Source organism: Vulpes lagopus, chromosome 11, assembly GCF_018345385.1.
Source record: "Vulpes lagopus strain Blue_001 chromosome 11, ASM1834538v1, whole genome shotgun sequence".
Lineage (NCBI taxonomy): Eukaryota > Metazoa > Chordata > Mammalia > Carnivora > Canidae > Vulpes > Vulpes lagopus.
The window spans coordinates 16479628-16496639 of NC_054834.1; the positions used below are offsets into that span (position 1 = coordinate 16479628).

The 17012-nt window shown below is 37.1% G+C and overlaps 1 protein-coding gene across 1 annotated transcript in view; it reads left to right on the forward strand.

The window, feature by feature from the left end:
• RELN (reelin) overlaps positions 1–17012 on the forward strand; it is a 477996-nt gene that overhangs the window by 266685 nt on the left and 194299 nt on the right. Inside the window, 1 exon segment of the mRNA XM_041722153.1 lies at positions 2386–2626. Within this exon segment, the coding sequence (XP_041578087.1) occupies positions 2386–2626 (241 nt within the window).

Here is a 17012-nt window from a genome sequence, read left to right on the forward strand (position 1 = left end):
GCTGGCTTGGAGGCCTAGGAATATATGAGATTACCACATAAATTCCTCCCAGTCTGGGATGGTAATGAGTTCATAGCCACTGGGGCTTTTGCATCTAATCTTTAGTTCTGTCAATTCCCCCTCCAACTTCTCATAGGCAGGTTCTAAAATTCTATTATCATAATTGTGATGCAATTTATAGCCATTTTATTACATTTTCTTTATTTAAAAAAAAATCCCTCGGTAAGAAAATGAGGTAGGATGCTTAAAGAAGAAGCTCACTCAAGTTGAAAAAATATGGTTAAATTAGCAAAACTCAAATTATAACTTCTGGAAAGTTTAAATCATAAAACAATTCAAAATGGATGCTTAATTTTGGGTCTGGTAAGATATTTAAAGGGAAAAAGACTGATTTGAACTTTTATAAAGTAGTTAATATGATTGGTTTAGTTCTTAATATTAGCATAATTCACATAGAACATTTTCCATCAGTTTTCTTTCTTCACATACTAGTTTTCCTACCATAATTCCATATTGAAAGAATTGCAGTTTATTTAGGGAAGAAGAGTATATATTAGGTTCTTAGTCTTTAAAACTAAACCAATCTGCCTAAAGTTTCCAGCAATATTTCAAATTTTAAAAATTGCCACATGTTCAAGGTCTACCCCACCCAGAAACTGAGAAAAGTGACTCCAACTCATGGGTTTTAATAGACCGTGTCTCTCTGAGGCAGGATACCCATATAATTCATAAGGACCTGGTACAAGCCAAGCTCTGACATGCTGTATCAATTTTATAATAGCACCTTTCTATTCTTTAATTTCTAGTAGTTATTATGAAAATAGTTTCATATTAAATACTTATTTATATAAATGGCTTTAAACAAGGCAGCATATTGAAAATTTTATCCATACCTGCATTTTTTCTCTATCCAGTAGTAATATATCATAGTTAGGTAAATTGTAGTAGACATTTCTTGCTGGAAAACAGCTACATAGTTTTGATATGATGAATAGTGAATGTATACATATTTTTTTCCTTGTTAGCCTTTTTCTTTATATCAAACTTGAAATCTGATCCATCATTATAACTCAAAACTCTGGTCCTTCATTAAACCCTCTTCTCTAGAATGGTAACTTCTTACCATAAGCCTTTTTTTTTTTTTTGTATACATTTAATTACAACATACAAACATCACATTCAGCTGACTCCATTTGGTTTTTCACTAAATGCGACATTCAATTTTAGACCATGCTCCAAGCTATCATGCTCATGAATGCAAATTTTCCTTACCAGAAGTGATCAGAGTGAACATATCTTCAATCACTTCCTAAAACTAAAATATACCATTTTCATTTATTTAAATTCTTTCTGAAGCTAAAAACATAGTCATTATGAAATATTGTTTTAAAAGGCAATTGGTAACCCCCAAAGGTAAGGTACAGCACCTATAACCTACACTGACAATTCTTTGGAAATCTGTGTGCTTCATTGGGGAGTGAAAAATATGTCTCTTCTATGGTCCTTTCAAAACTGATTAATAGTAAGCCCAGGGTGCTACTAGTTTGCATTTTAGAACCACTTTTAATCTTGGCTAAAGCAATCATTTTTGCTATAGCAGGTTTCTACTTAGGTAGAATAAAATATTTAATAAAAATACTCTATCATATAATAGCAGAAGGGCCTAGATTCTAACTATAAAAATCATGTTAAATCATATCAAGCTTTTAAAGATTGATTTGCATGAAGTTGTGAAGAATTACATAGAGTGTTTAATTTTCATGGCAAAACACGCATTGATATAAACAAAGAAAATAAAAATGAATCTGGTTACTAGAAATAAGTTATTAAACACAGATTATGTAATAGCATATAGTAGTCTCTCATAGATACAAAATTTCAAGGAAAGAATCAAAATTAAGAAGATAATTTTATAGTCTTTCTACTTTTTTTCTTTATAGTATCAAATAAAATTAACTGTGAGATTATTTGGGTTTTTGCAATTTTCTGCCACATGCAAAAAACTATGCTGGAGACACTTTGATTTTTTGCAGGACCCATAAAGTGTATGCCATTGTCTCTTCAATTATTCCTTTACTGGCTTGAACATACTCAGTGTCTGCCTTGCATTAAAAGAAGAGCTCTTGAAGACATTTAATGTTTAAACTGTCATCACTTAATATGAACATCTTAATCATCAGCATATACTAAAAGATTTGAGGGCTAAGGGATTATGATTATTTAATCTGCAATAATATACTATTAAGATAATAAAACTACAATTTTAATTAGAAAACAAAATTGATCTACAAAAAAGAAGAAATGGATACTGTTGAACTTTTTTGTTCATTTATTATATAGCACTTTAAGATATGGCACCAATTCCCATCTCACTGTATGTTGCAGAGCCCCTTCCAATACCAGCACAACCATCCATATCCTCTACCTTCCTGAAGACGCCAAAGGGGAGAACGTCCAGTTTCAGTGGAAGCAAGAAAGTCTCCATGTAGGCGAAGTGTATGAAGCCTGCTGGGCCTTAGATAACATCCTGATCATCAACTCAGCTCACAAACAAGTCATTTTAGAAGACACTCTTGATCCAGTAGACACAGGCAACTGGCTTTTTTTCCCAGGAGCTACAGTTAAGGTTTGAGTTCTTTTTTGTTTCTTCTCCTTCCCTCTGACACCTAATCTTAATAAACCAAATTAGACAAAGATAACTATTCTTTCCAAATCCACTAGTAAAGAATAAGTAATATGCTTATTTATGTTACCTTCTCTTGTAAGGATGGGGAGTCATTGATACAAAAAAACATTCATTTATTCATCCATTTAGTAAGTGTCTTTAAGGAATCACTGTGCCATGTCCTGGGCTGAACAGTAGAGAATATAACCACAGAAAGGCAAATATGTTTCTTCCCTTCACGTGGCTGTCAGCTTAGTGGGGGTAGTTAGACGGGTCAACATGCAAATACAAAACAATATAATTTCTATGATTTGCTGGGGAAATTTGGAGCTCCAGAAGTACAATATACAATACTGAATCCAGTCTCAAGGAATTAGGAAGATTCTTCAGATAGGGATCTAAGAAGAGACCAAAAGATAATTTAAAGTTGACCGGGTGGGAGGAATAGTGTTTCTAGGATCAGAAATCACATACATAAAGAATAGACAGTGAGAGCACAAAGCTCTTAGACAATGTTCAAATTAGTTCTCAACAGATTTTGAGTTGAGACTTGTGATAGTGAAGTCTGGAGATGTGGCCAGTGACAAAACCTTGAAGATCTTTCAAGCCTCTGTAGAGTGTGAACTTTATCCTGACGGTGTAGCAAGTCACTGAATTGCTCCAAATAAGTGCAACAATCAGATTAGATTTTTTTAAATACACCTTTGAGGTGGAGGATGGGATACAAGGGAGAAAGTGCAGGTAGAGGGACCATAGAGGGGGCTGGTAATGGAAGTCCAGACTTAGGGGACAATGTGGTTGGATTATAGAGATTTTTATGAGAGGGAATAGAGAAGATTCAGGACCAATTGAGATGATGAGGGAATAGCAGGTGGTGAGGACAAGATTTGGGCAGCAGGGTGGACAGCAGTGGCATTCATGGAAGCAAGGAGGAGCAAGTTCATAGAAGTTGATGAATTCACTCTGGACATATAAATCTTTTTTTTCATATAGATCTTTTTTAAATTGAGGTATATTTGATGTATAATATTATAATAACTTCAGGTGTGCCATGTAATGATTTAATATTTGCATGTCTTGCAAAATGATCATCCCAATAAGTTTTGTTGATATCCATCACCTCACATTTACAAAATTTTCTTCTTGTGATGAGAACTACTCTCTTAACGGCTTTCAAATATGCAGTACAGTATTATTAACTATAGTCATCATGCTGTACAGTGCGGGCATCTTGATCCTGATAATCCTGGGGATGGGCAAGAAGAAATATTTGATGGGAGGTTAGAAAGCCATGAGGAACTCAGAGGAAGTGTGGCAATTATAGCCTTTTGCATGGAAATTAAAATCATGGGCTTTCCTGCCCAGAGAGTGTGTGGAACAAGAAATTGTGCCTAGGCAATTTGAAGACTGCTATTAGACTCTCAACTGGGCCCTCTCAAGTTTCCAATATATGAAAGTAAAGTGCAAATTAGGTTAAAAAAATAATGAACCCTAGTCTATATCCTCTCACCTGGACATTTTCTCTTTAAAAAGGTATTTTTTTCTTGAAAAATCTTAAGAGAGCCTTCTACTCTTAGCCTAATGCATGTATTATGAAAATATTTTTAAATAACATTTTTTACTAGTGTAACAACTCACGTAAAAGTTGAAAAACTTGGTAACCTACTAGTAGGTGGATCTTGTTACCAAATATTTGTTGTTTAATACTTTGTTTTCCACCAAAATATCTTTACTAATATGTGCTTACTGTCATTTGTTTTTTGTCTGAGTTAGTGCCAGTCATCTTACTTCTGCAAAATGATTATCAGTGTGAAAAAGGAGCTTGAAGATGAGTGTGTTTGGGGGGGGGGGGGGGATGATCAAGTACATTGCCATTTACATATGGCAGTAATTATTTCCATAACTTGTTTGTAAGCATTTTATATTTCTCTACTGGACAAAGTTAATCCTTGGTTTTACATTGGATTTTGAGCTGTAAAGGAAAAATTATGTATCATTTTAACATAAGAGAATAAGAAGTATAGCACATTATATATACTCAGCCACTTAAAACTTCATATATTTTCTGCAAAAGTTGATTTCTAATTACACACAAAATGTAAAAACACCAAGTCTGATTTGATGAATAAAATATTTAAAACCTGAAAAAAAAAACTTAACCTAAAAGTGCTTAGAGAATTTTTTTAAATATGATTTACTGATACAACGGGCTGCACAGAGGAGGTAAACATCTTAGATGTTCACCTCCTTTTAATAATTTTTTCGAATTTTAGAAAAATGATTCCAAATTATTTAGAATCCTTCAACACAGGAACTCCCCTGACACCATAACTTCTTACTTAACAACTCAAACACTAGATATCTTACATTAAGTTGATGAAATCACACTAATGGACTGATGTTAGGAATGGGCCTCATGCTAGCTCAATGTGAGAAAACACCCAGAAAACCTTATGGAAATTTATTCTGACAAAAACTCTAAAACTCTGGTCCCTTTCAAGAGAGCCCATGGATTCCTTGCATATGGGTGTAGAAAAGAACCTTTGTAAGGATATCTCATGTCATATCCACTGCCACTTGTTTAGAAGGATTTCTGTTGACATTGTTCAACATTGGTGAGAAGACACAAAAGCCCAGGAAACACACGGGGACCTCAGGGCCTGGGATTTACATCCTTTTCCCCATGATGATCATTTATCATTTGGACTCAGAGTCCCTTAACTATATAAATGCAATTTTTATGCCTTGTTTTACAAGCTGTTATACTAATCTAATTAGCCATTCAGTTCCTTAATGGATTGTACTTTAGTACCACCCATGATAAAAATGCATGAAATGTGGTTTTGCTTCAGCGGTGATGTTCTATTAAATTACAACTTGTGTGGGTTATAGTTTTGCTTTGTGGTCCGTCATTTTACTCCCAAACTTACCAGTCACACATTTGAGACTTGCCTGGTGACCTACGAAAAAAACCACTGTGGCTGTCAGGTAGAAATTTTTCTCTGATGTTTCTTTTTGAAAATTCCTTTTAAAACTTTGCAATAATGTAACCTAAGAACTGTCTCTTTACCTCATTTGCATGACCACCCTCTTGCTTTCTGGCTCAAACATCAGAGTATGATAAAGTGGCTTTTGCCCAGTGATTTGGAGTTCTAGAAATAAAATTGTTTATTTAAACTGTATGCAACTTCTTCATTAAATATTTCTCCTTCACTTGGTGGCATCTGAAACAAAAACTAAATACAACCAGTTAAAAAACAAGAGCGTATCTCCATGTTCCCATTGGTCACAAGGCATGTTTTAAACATTGCTTTATTTTGGACTTTTGGTTTTGAGGATTACGTCTGTTTGCTTGTTCTACCTATTACCTTTCGTGTTCAGTAAAAGTTTCCAAGATGTTTACATCTTAACTAAATCAAAGAGTGAGTTTAACAGCAATTGAGAAAGTGTGCTTAATTACAAAACAGAGCTCAGTTGAGGAAAAAAATGTCCAGGCACAGACATACTACTCTTCATCTAAGTAATAAGGGCTACTTTTTATTGAGCACTTAATATTCCAGATGCATGCACACACACACACACACACACACAATATACACTCACAGACATATACACACATATACACAGGGATATACATATATATTATTCTCATGTAATTTTCTCTTTATAAACCTATAAAGCAGGTGCTATATTAGCCCCATTTTACAGATGTGGAAAGTGGACATAGAAGTGTTGAGTAACTTGTCCAATATATCCCTCTCACCCATGGGAGAGCCAGGACTCACATAGAGGAATCTGACTTGATCTTCACTTCATTCACCACGTGGCTTTGCTCTTACATGTCATAAACAGAAGCCAATGTGATTCTGTTTGTCCCGTGTTTCTTCCCAACATCCGTTTAAATTATCTGCCCATTTTCTTCCCCATCACTCTCTGAGTATAGGTTAAAAGATTCTTGTTTTTCCCCTGTTTCTTGATCTTGCTCCAACTGTATTCCATTTGTACTGCACATTCCTTCCTCCAGATGGCTGATTTTTATACATTAGAATTTACTAATGTCAGCCCAAGCACTGGTCTCTTTCTTCTCTTCCACGCTCTTCCAGCTGATTTTGTTTTCATGGTCCTGGTTACTAGACCAACACAGGTATTGACTGCTGACCTCAAGTGAACTTAAGGGGATGGGAGTATTGACATGTTTTCTTTATGGAAGCTGGAGGCATTTGCAATAGGTAACCAGTGTGGGAGGTGGTATAGTGTAAGAATCATGTGATGCTAAAGAAAGAGAAACCGACAGTCTCATGGCAGCGGACTACCTGTGACAAGGGAGTTAGGAAGCAAAGACCATGTATAAGGATGCCACTGACATAAACTCCAGCATCATTCCTTCACAGAAATCACATCATGCTCCCTCCATACTCAGTACTTCCGATGGTTTCCCATGGGGGCCTAGACCTAACCTTCATCCACATCCCTTGCTCTGCTGTGTTCCAGCCACACAAACACAGTACAGAATTTCACACTCCTACACTTAAGACATGCTTTTCACCTTCTTTTTTCTCTGTCTGGTAATTCCCCAGTATCCTGAAAACCCTTGTTCCAGTGTCATTGTCCATGTGAACTTTTACATCGTTAATGTCTCTCTCCTCTCTGGGCTGCTATAAGTATTAGGTTGATCTAGCAGGAATTGGGGTTGGAAACTGGCTGTGGGAAACATCTCTTTGTTTCCCCCAGTGACCATTCAGATTCAATCTGAAATCTTCTTTGTCTCTGTCCTCTTTGTAGGTCCCAAGACTGCCAAGAGACCAAATAAATCATCCAATCACTTTAGTCTCTCAGTCTCAGTTCAATAACACATATGATCAGTTCAGCATAATAACCTAAGCTCTAAGTTTCATCCGTAGCTTCTCCACCCTCTTCCAGCTTAGGTCTCCTGCAGTGGGAATGGAGAAGGTGGGTCAGTTCCTGCTCCTTCTTCCTCACCACCCCCCACCCCAGATTTCAGCCTCTGAACCCTCCAGGGCTGGGTGTGGAGGAAGCAGAAGAGGCAGAAGGCAGATATTGTTACAAGCTGGGATTATTGATCCCTTGGAGAGCTGGTTCTCTCTTTGATCTACCTTTGGGCCCTTTGGAAATCTCCCCATTCACATTACTTCTGGGAATCTCTCACCTGCCATTCTTTTATGTATCTCTCATGTCGGCTTTCACTTTCAGTCCCTGGGCCTCTAGTTAATGACTACAACTTCTTTCCATTGCGGGCTTCTTGTCAGGGAGCCATCGGGGGCAGGATTTCAGACAAAATAGGCTGTTTCTCGTGTCCATGGGCCCAAGCCTACTCTCCAGTAAACATTCACCTTGGATTCATGATTGAGAGGAGAGTCGTTACTTCTAAGCACAGCCCTCTTCTTACCTAGCCATCTTCCAGGCAACTCCAGGCACTAGTCCAAGGCCATCCAGTATACCATCCAATGCACCAGGCTTGAGGAGAGAAGAAGGTACCTTCCTCCTCTGATACAATCATGGGTGGGACTCACAGTTCACCACCAGTCCTCTCTAAGGAAATCATTTCTCTACTATCCAGCTTCCTACACACATCAACTTTAAGTTTGTCTCCCTGCAATTTGAGTAACTAAACCCTACTATCACCTCTTTCACTAGGTCCTTACAGCTGGTCCATCCAACCCTTACCCTAGAATGTGGAGTAGTTGCCACCTATTTTATTAGACCATCAACCAAAACTGATACAAAACTAATTCCATTTCAGTATTCTCTTACACAGGACCTATACCTCTATGAGAGCATTTACAACATCGCTTTCCTTTTATGTTTCTGTCTCCCTGGTTAGAATCTCAGTTTTTTAAGCTTGGGGACTATTTCAACCATTTTTTAATCTCCTGTGTTTGACACATGATGGATTGTTGTTAGGTGTTAGCTGAATGAATGAAAAGCTGGAAAAAACAAGATCTAGTTTATGAGGAAAGAGTGAATTTCATTTTCACTGATAACTTGAAGGCAGTTGAAAATATTGTGAATGGAACCAGAGACAGTCCAACTGTTAAGAAAATGGGCTTTAAAAAATTAAAAAATAAAAATAAATTTAAAAAATGGGCTTAACTATGTGGGTTCAAATCTTCATTAGCCATCTGGTTTGGGGCAACTTCTTTTAACGTCTTAGCTGCTCAGTGTCCTCATCTGTAACAGGATAATAATAGTATCCACCTCAAGCTGTGATAATAAAATAAGAAAATACATATAAAACCCTTGGAACAGTCCCTGGCACATAGAAAGGGTTCAATAGATATGTGTCCTCTTTACTGAAACTTTGAGAATAAGCTCCACAAGGAAGTGAACATAGAGGAAAATGTGTAGAAGGCAAAGGATTGAGCCAAAATCTCTGATTATGAGGCATGGGAAAATAGGATAGCAAAAAATATAGACTCCACAAATTATGTCATTTGTATATATCATTGAAGTAACATCAGAATCAAATGCATCAAAGGTTGGACACAAGTGGTGCCCATATATGTGACCTTTGGCAATCAAGATAAATGGTATCCATTGGAATTAAGTTTCAGTGCCACTCATGTAATCAGCATTATTAATAGTTTTTATTATCAACATCAAATGATTTTTTAAGTGCTGCTGTTCATAAAACAAAGGAGTAGAAAGTAGTGAGTATGTAAACTATCTAGCTGATGTCCTCGAAAATAATGCTTGAGGGTGTCAGGTCAAATAAGAAAGATGAAAACGATTCACATTCACAGTGCATTTTTCTCCTTGTCTTCCTTAGATTATTTTTTTTCAGTTTCTTTGGGAATATTTAATTCATTTCATCTGAGCCTGTTCTTGTTTTTCTCAAGTAGGGCAGAATGATATAAGACCAAATAGAGTAATTAACTTAAGGAGTTTATGTGATCTGGAGAATTGCAATTATAGGTCACCAGTTTAAATCTGCCCTGGGTTGGTAGAAGGCCATAACCATCTGTTGGCTCTTTGGTAATTACCATGAAATAGGTGTATAACAGTATCGGCTTTTAATATAGAATCTGGATTTATATTGGTTGTGCTTTTTGATTTGGGGTTCGTAAGCTGCAAGAGGTTATAGAGCTACTATGTTCTTCCTCTACAGCCTCTGTGTTTCTCCTCCATCCTCTGCAAGTTCATGGCCTTGCGTGACTCATCTTCCAATGTTTTTCCAGAAAACTTGCCTATTGGAAGAAGACGCACACCACATTCTTATGCTTCTAATTACCATCATGATGTTTTATTTCCCACAAATCCCTAAGCAGCCCTTTGTTCATGACCAAGTAGGTGGGGCTCTAAATGCCAATAAATACAGTGCTGCAAGTTACAAAGCTCCCCAGAGCACCACTCTCATTAGCAATATCCCAGAGTAAGCAGGTTGTGGACTCACAAGGCAAGCGGACTAAAGCCCACTCAGTATTGAATCACGTGTGGTAATTATTGGTTAAGATGACTTTGCCTTCGTTTACAGAATAGTGCATCCCTTTGTAACTTCTGTGTATGATTTCTAGAATAATCAAGAATTATTTGTGTCATTTGTTCCTATTCAAAAGGCACAGAGTATAGCTGCCAGTTCCTCTGCAGTTGCTAGAGGAGTTAAGTGCTACCCCGGCTGCCAGCACCCATCCCACGGTGGTGCCTCTCCCTGTCAGGTGGCTGTGGGTGTTTGTACCACTTTCAAAAGTGGGAGGCTCATTCTTCCTGTCTGAAGTAGGAGAACAGTTCATCTTAGGGTAACTTCTGGTGCTCCAGCTCTGTGACAATGGTACTGGTTTTGCCATCATGGTTTAAGGTTTTTTTTAGCTCTTTCCAGATAAGACACAGTATCAAGGATCAGCATTTCACCTTGGATAGGAATCTCTTATCTGGGAATACTTGGACTAGCATGGATGCTAAATAATAATAATAATAATAATAATAATAATAATAGGCACTCTGTGATGATAAATAATAGTAGCAAAAATAGTAGGAATAGTAGTCATGATGGCATTTCATGAATGCTTTGTAGGTGCCAGCACTATGAGAAGGACTTATTGTCCAAGTTTTGTATCTATAAGTAGATAGACCATGGGTGCCAGTAAATGGAAGCTTATTTTTTTTAAATGGAGGTTTAATGCTCCGTTTTCCTTAGTTACTCTTGAAACATCTGGACACATCCAACAAAGTCATCTCTTTTGAGCTCCTCACACATACATCCTGCAATCTGAGAACATCCTTAATTTCCAGTTCAAAGAAAAACAATAAATGTAAGTTTTTGGAGGGCCAACCTGGAGCTCCTTCAGCTAGCAGCCTGCTTTCCATAACTCTCCATCACAGAGAAGAGCCAAAAAGATCAGTGAAGCACTCAGAGGCAAGCCCAGGGATGGATGACGAGCAAGTTTTTTGGTTTTGGTGTTTGTTTTTCTGTTTTTCTCATCCTTTAATAGTACCCCATGAAGCAGAGTTTCTAAATGGATAATATGCTATGGAGGTGATTCTCATCTTCAGTGGCAGCCAAAATTTGTATTTTGAAAGCATGAATCATTTGTGATTCTTTGGTATCTGTGTGTGTGTGTGTGTGTGTGTGTGTGTGTGTGTGTGTGTGATGAGAGAGAGAGACAGAGAGAGAGAAAGAGAGAGAGGGAGAGCGTGTGTTTTGCCCCCTCCCCATTAATAAATGTTTATATCTGCTCAGCTCGCGTGGTTACTCTGGGCTTGCAAAGGCATAAATCACTGGCTTTTGCCAGCTCTGGAATTGACCCACAGATTAAATGCAGATCACTGCGAGATAGGTGCTGTTAACGCTTCTTTTTTAAGAACTCTTCCCACTCTGATGGCTGTGCCTGCACCTGCTAATCTTTCTCTATTTATTACCCGAGTTCATTGGGTGCCTAGCAAAGAATTCCAGATTACTCCTTCTACACATTTATGTCAACTCGTGTTGAGAAGTAAATCCATGCTAAAGGTCACAGATTCTGTTAGGAAGGTTTGTCCTTTAGAATAGGCTGTGATTTGGTCACATGTATTTAAAAGAAGTTTCCTTAAAAAGTAATTTATTAAATTTTTTTAATTTAGGCCAGGGATTTGGATTTACTAGGCATACAGAATTTAGAAGGGTCATATGTTAATCTTTTCTCTATTACTACTTCCATTTAGACACACTGCCTCCTCTTTACTACATTTACTGTTGATAAATATGCAATAATAATAACAATTTTCCTGTTTAACAAACACCAAAGGCCCTAATGAAGACAACAGCCATTAGGTAAATCAACAACCCATTAAAGGGAAGCATTAAGTCAGAACAGGAGAGTCTATTAATTTTCTTATAGCTCTTGTACATTAAGCATTTGCCAAATTCATTGTCCCAGTGGACGCTAGGCAAGTCTCCAGTTCTGAATAAGAATTGGAGCTTTCACTCTGGGATTCTGCTGTCACTTGTCTAATACTTTTGTCATAAATTGTGGAATTGTTAATGCAGAATAAAGGTCATTATGTCCAAATTATGAAAAAAGGTAAATTAATTTGTCTGAAAATTTAAAGTCTTAATGCAAGTTGAAGGCTAATGAAAAAAACCCTAAGACAAATGGTGAAAGGGATGATCACACTCGAAGCAGAGTTCACTTTTAAACATGTATTTTGGGAGATATAATCCCCTGGTAGATCAATAGCTGCCTGCTATCATGCCTAACTTGTCTTCCAGAAATTAAGCATTCCAGAAAAAGGTTTCAGTGATCCACTCAATTATTTCATTTTGGTTTTTTAGAGTATAAAGACAAACAGGAGGAAATCAGATAAGCTTTCCAGAAAAGTGCTTTGCAAATCGCTGTACTGGAAACTATCTGGTGTAGAACTTCAGGGATTTGAGTCCCAGCTTTCTAATGAGAATAAACCTGAGCTCAGTAAGACTTGTGGCTAGTCCATGTTCCCATGTCTTTTTCCATTAAGAATCGGAATGTTAACTATGATTTCTGGCCAGATTCCAGCTTGGTTAATTGCATGCTGTCTACGTAAATTCCCTTTGCTTGGGATGTTCTTCACTTTGGATTGCATTGCTCTTATTGTCATGTTTCCCCCAAGAGGTGGGTACATGATATTGTAGAATGAGCCAGAATATAATTTGTCAAGCTAATAAGAGTACTTTGGGGATGAAGGGTTAAACATAAGTAGTGTACTTTTCACAATTTCCCTCCAATGCTGCCTATTTGTACAGTAATTAATGTGGAATAGCATTAGTGAAACATGGCATTGAGCCAAATCACCATGACAAGGGTGGCGATAACACAGCATAAATAATTTTTATAAATTCTACTGGAAGTAACTATTCAAACAAACCCCAGAACCTCCCTGATGGATGCCTCTTTTTGTTTGTTTGTTTTGGATCTGAACCTGCCACATATAATCAGTAATTAACACAATGTTCTGTGAGATTTATTTTACTCTATATGAATGTCAAGAACATAACATTTGTCATCATTTTTGTGCCTAGTACAGGACATGGCACAGTAACCTGCATGGTGGCACTCACTGAAGTAAGGTTTGTTAAGCAAATGAATGAAGATGGGGCAATGAACATTTACTGATTTCCTGAGATTCCCCAATCTTTAGTAGGTCTGTTGTCTACAGTTTCTCATCTAATCCTCACAATTACTCCCATTTCACAGATGAAAACACAGAGGCTCGCAGAGGCCAAATAGCTTTCCCAGGATCAAACAGTTTTGATTTTTTGTAGCCCGGTATGTTTGACTATAAAGCCAGCCCTTTCATTCCTCAATCTCTCACAGCCTCCCACATTGTACCTGGCATCCTTGGCCTTAATTTGAGAAGGCAAGTCCGAAAACCTCAGACCCTGTGAAAGTCAAGTTGATCTCCGTAGACAAGGTTAATGACCGCCCGTATGGAATTTTACATTGTTATTCTTACTCTCATTACTCCAATTCAAATCTGTCATTGTTGCCATCTTAGAGTTGTCATAACTATTGCCAAGTAATTATACACTTGTCACAAAATATACCATAAATCGAATCTTTATGAATCTTGGTGAAAAGTGGTTCAAATGTGAATGCTTAGGGAATCCAGAAAACAATGAGAAAAAATACTCTTTAAGCTCCCTTAAATCCACTCACCATGGTCGAATCTATTGTGTTGACTAGAGAAAATGCACTTCAGCCCTCCTGCACCTGGACTATGTTCATAGCCAAGTTTTCAGTTTTTTAACTGGCATTAAATTACCTAGAAATTGAATGTGTGGAAAATGACAGAAATTCATTTTGCCTCATGAAAGAAACCATTCTATTCCTATTTTTTTTCAATATAGTACAAAAACCTGTACCTTTAAAGACCATTGACCCAGGATGTAGGAAATATGTATTTCTATATGATAATAGCTATAGCATAGAGAAAGGCTTAGGAAACACAATGATGTGTAGGCTATAAGTCAGTCGATTTCCAATCACTCAATCACACATCTCAGTGTAGTCCAGAAACTCCTATACCAATATATTTTATTTCCAGCCAGACATTGGCTAATTTATGACTCTGCCAACAATGCCATTTTAATTAATTTTATTCATCTTATTTCTCTTTCCTCTGCTCCTCATATCTCATCTATTTGCATTGCCTAGATTTTAATTAAAAAACCTCTCCTCTCTAAGGAGCAATCTGAAGTGGCAAAAATAATCACTTAAAATATTACAGTCATTAAAAAATTGGCTGTGGTGGAAGCCATGCATTTTCAATTTTCCTACAAATGATGTTTTAGCTTCCTTTTAAAGTGCACTTTGTATCTGAATTGTCTGCCACCAGCCAGCTTGGCTATCAAAAATGGTCTTCCAGCTGGGTGGGCTGAGTGACAACTCCTTAATGGAGGAAATGGATGGCTCTCTGCTCATGTGGAGGGGAAGGCATACCAGGCAGATTTCATTCCATCTGCCACCAGCTCTCTGCAAGCTGGCATTGCCCAAATGCCCAATATACTCATTCCAACAAAAAGGATATCGTCAAAAAAATAAATTGTAAAGCTACAGATGCCTGAAAGAAGCATCGGGGCCATTAGACCCCAGGGAGATAATATTAAGAGGTGCCTCAGTGTTCATCTTTGATGAAAACCTAATTAAACTATGGTGGGGGCGATTGCAAGTACTTTTACAAGTACAGAGGTGAAGTCATTAACATTTGCAGCAGAGGATAGGGAGCAACCTTAGAAAAATGCTATCCTGAATTGTGGCCAAGGACTTGTTATATTGAGGAATTTGCACTGATGTTTCCTGTGATGCTTTTCTGAATGGCAAATTCTTGTCATTTGGCTACACTGTGTTCTGCTTTTCAAGTAAAGGAAACTCATTTAACTGCAAAGTAGGAAAATATTTTCAATTGACAAGTAGAAACAAATATGGACTATATTTAAGGGATTTTTAAAATTTGGAGATCTCCAGAACTTAGAACTATAAAGTATATGTCATTGATCAGTGCTAAAGTAGTGACACAAAGGAAAAATAATTATAATATCATAATTAATGCATATTAGGAGGGCTAGAAATAGAAATATTTAAAGCCATCTTCAGAATTTATACCTTTATTTTGTCCCAAATATATGCTTAGTTACTTGATATATATTCACCATAAGTCAGTCAAAAGCTAGAACTCAGGAAATCAAATTTTATGATCATTTGCTCAAAAAAAAAAAAAAACCTGACAGATTTTTAGTATACTCAAAATACTCCTGAATTCCAAAATACTCTTGTTTGTATCATATCAAGAGTTCGTGTATCTCACAAAGTTAGACCTTTAACTATCTTTTGAAATTGTTTAGATTTTAATTGTTATTACATAAAAATCAGTTTGAATAGATGTTAAACAAAAGCGGCTGGGTATTAAAATCACTGAGAGCAGTTTCCTGAAATTCTTTTCATATTTTCAATGCACATTTTGCTTGGATTATTAACATAGTATACTGATATTACCCAGTGCAAGTTCATCAGTAGAAAAAAGTGGTAATGGACATCTTGCATTATTAAGTTGTCCGGTCTTCAGAGAATTTTTGGTAATCTGCCAAAATTTGGAGGACTTTTAAACTTCTAATTGATGCTTCTGTTTGTCCTAAAAGTGAATGAGTGCTAGTGGTATTTTTACCATATGGTATTTTGGGACATACTCTTTTACATTTTACTAAAGGTTTTAAGTTGATTTGAAAAATTTTAAAAACTGTTCTAATGAGAAACATACTTAAAAATGGATTTAAAGATATTTCTATTTCTGTATCACCTACTGCTAAGAGTATGGAATACAACAGCTTATTTTTGGAAAAAATATATATCCAGAAATAAAATAAGATTATTGCATAGCCCTCGGAAGTTTCAGAAACACATTCCACAAGTAATATCACTTGTGCTTCTAACAACACCTCTAGGGAATAGATATTACAGACATCATTCTGTACCCTGAGAAATTCAGGCCTGCAGAGGTTAACTGACTTATGCAAAACCATGTAGCTGTTAAGTAGAGCAACCATATTGGAACAGGTCTTCTGGTTCCAATCCTCAGACTTCTTGAGGATGGATAGCAAATGAGTCTTCACTTCTTGTCATCTTGATTGGTTTTGGTTTCTAGGATTTTGTTCTTTTCCAACCTTCATCTTCTCAATTCATGTAAGTGCTGAATTAATTGAGGTAGATTTTAGGGGAGAGTTCAGGCAACCCTGTAACCCAGCAGGCCATGCATTCCCATCCAGAGGCAGAGATGCAGTATCAAACAAGCTGAGTTCCAGGGAATTCTATCCCAGTCCAAATGCATTCGTGCATAAATTCTTAGTTTGGAGAGTAACTGGAAAACCAGGCCCATCCTAAGATTTTTGAGCCTCCATGACAAATTCTAAAACAGAATTCACATGGTGCTCTGACTTGCCTTGTAATTGATGTAGGAATCCTCAGAATGAGAACCCTAAACTGTCCCCTTTTAAGAATTTAAGGATTCTTAAATATAGGGCCTATATACAGTCAACCACTAAGTAGGCTTGTTCCTGCTCTCATTCCTGTTCACATGACTCAGGAATACCAATCTCACACCAACTAGCCCCTATTTTATAGTCCCAATATGACCCCATTGGTTCATATTACCCTGACTCTAAACCTTGAAAACACTGGGTTCAACTCAGAATGGCAGAAGCAGAAGCTGTATCTTGATCTCCTTAGCGTGGTGGGGAGTCAAGCAGCCATGTGTTGCTGTGTGTGTGTATTCCCAGGCCCTGCTGCCCAGAAAATGACAACCCCATCTTGCTAGGAGAGCAGAGAGGTTGAGCCACCACCCACTGAGCTGTGGCTGTTTACTTTGCATATTGCTTTTTTGGGGT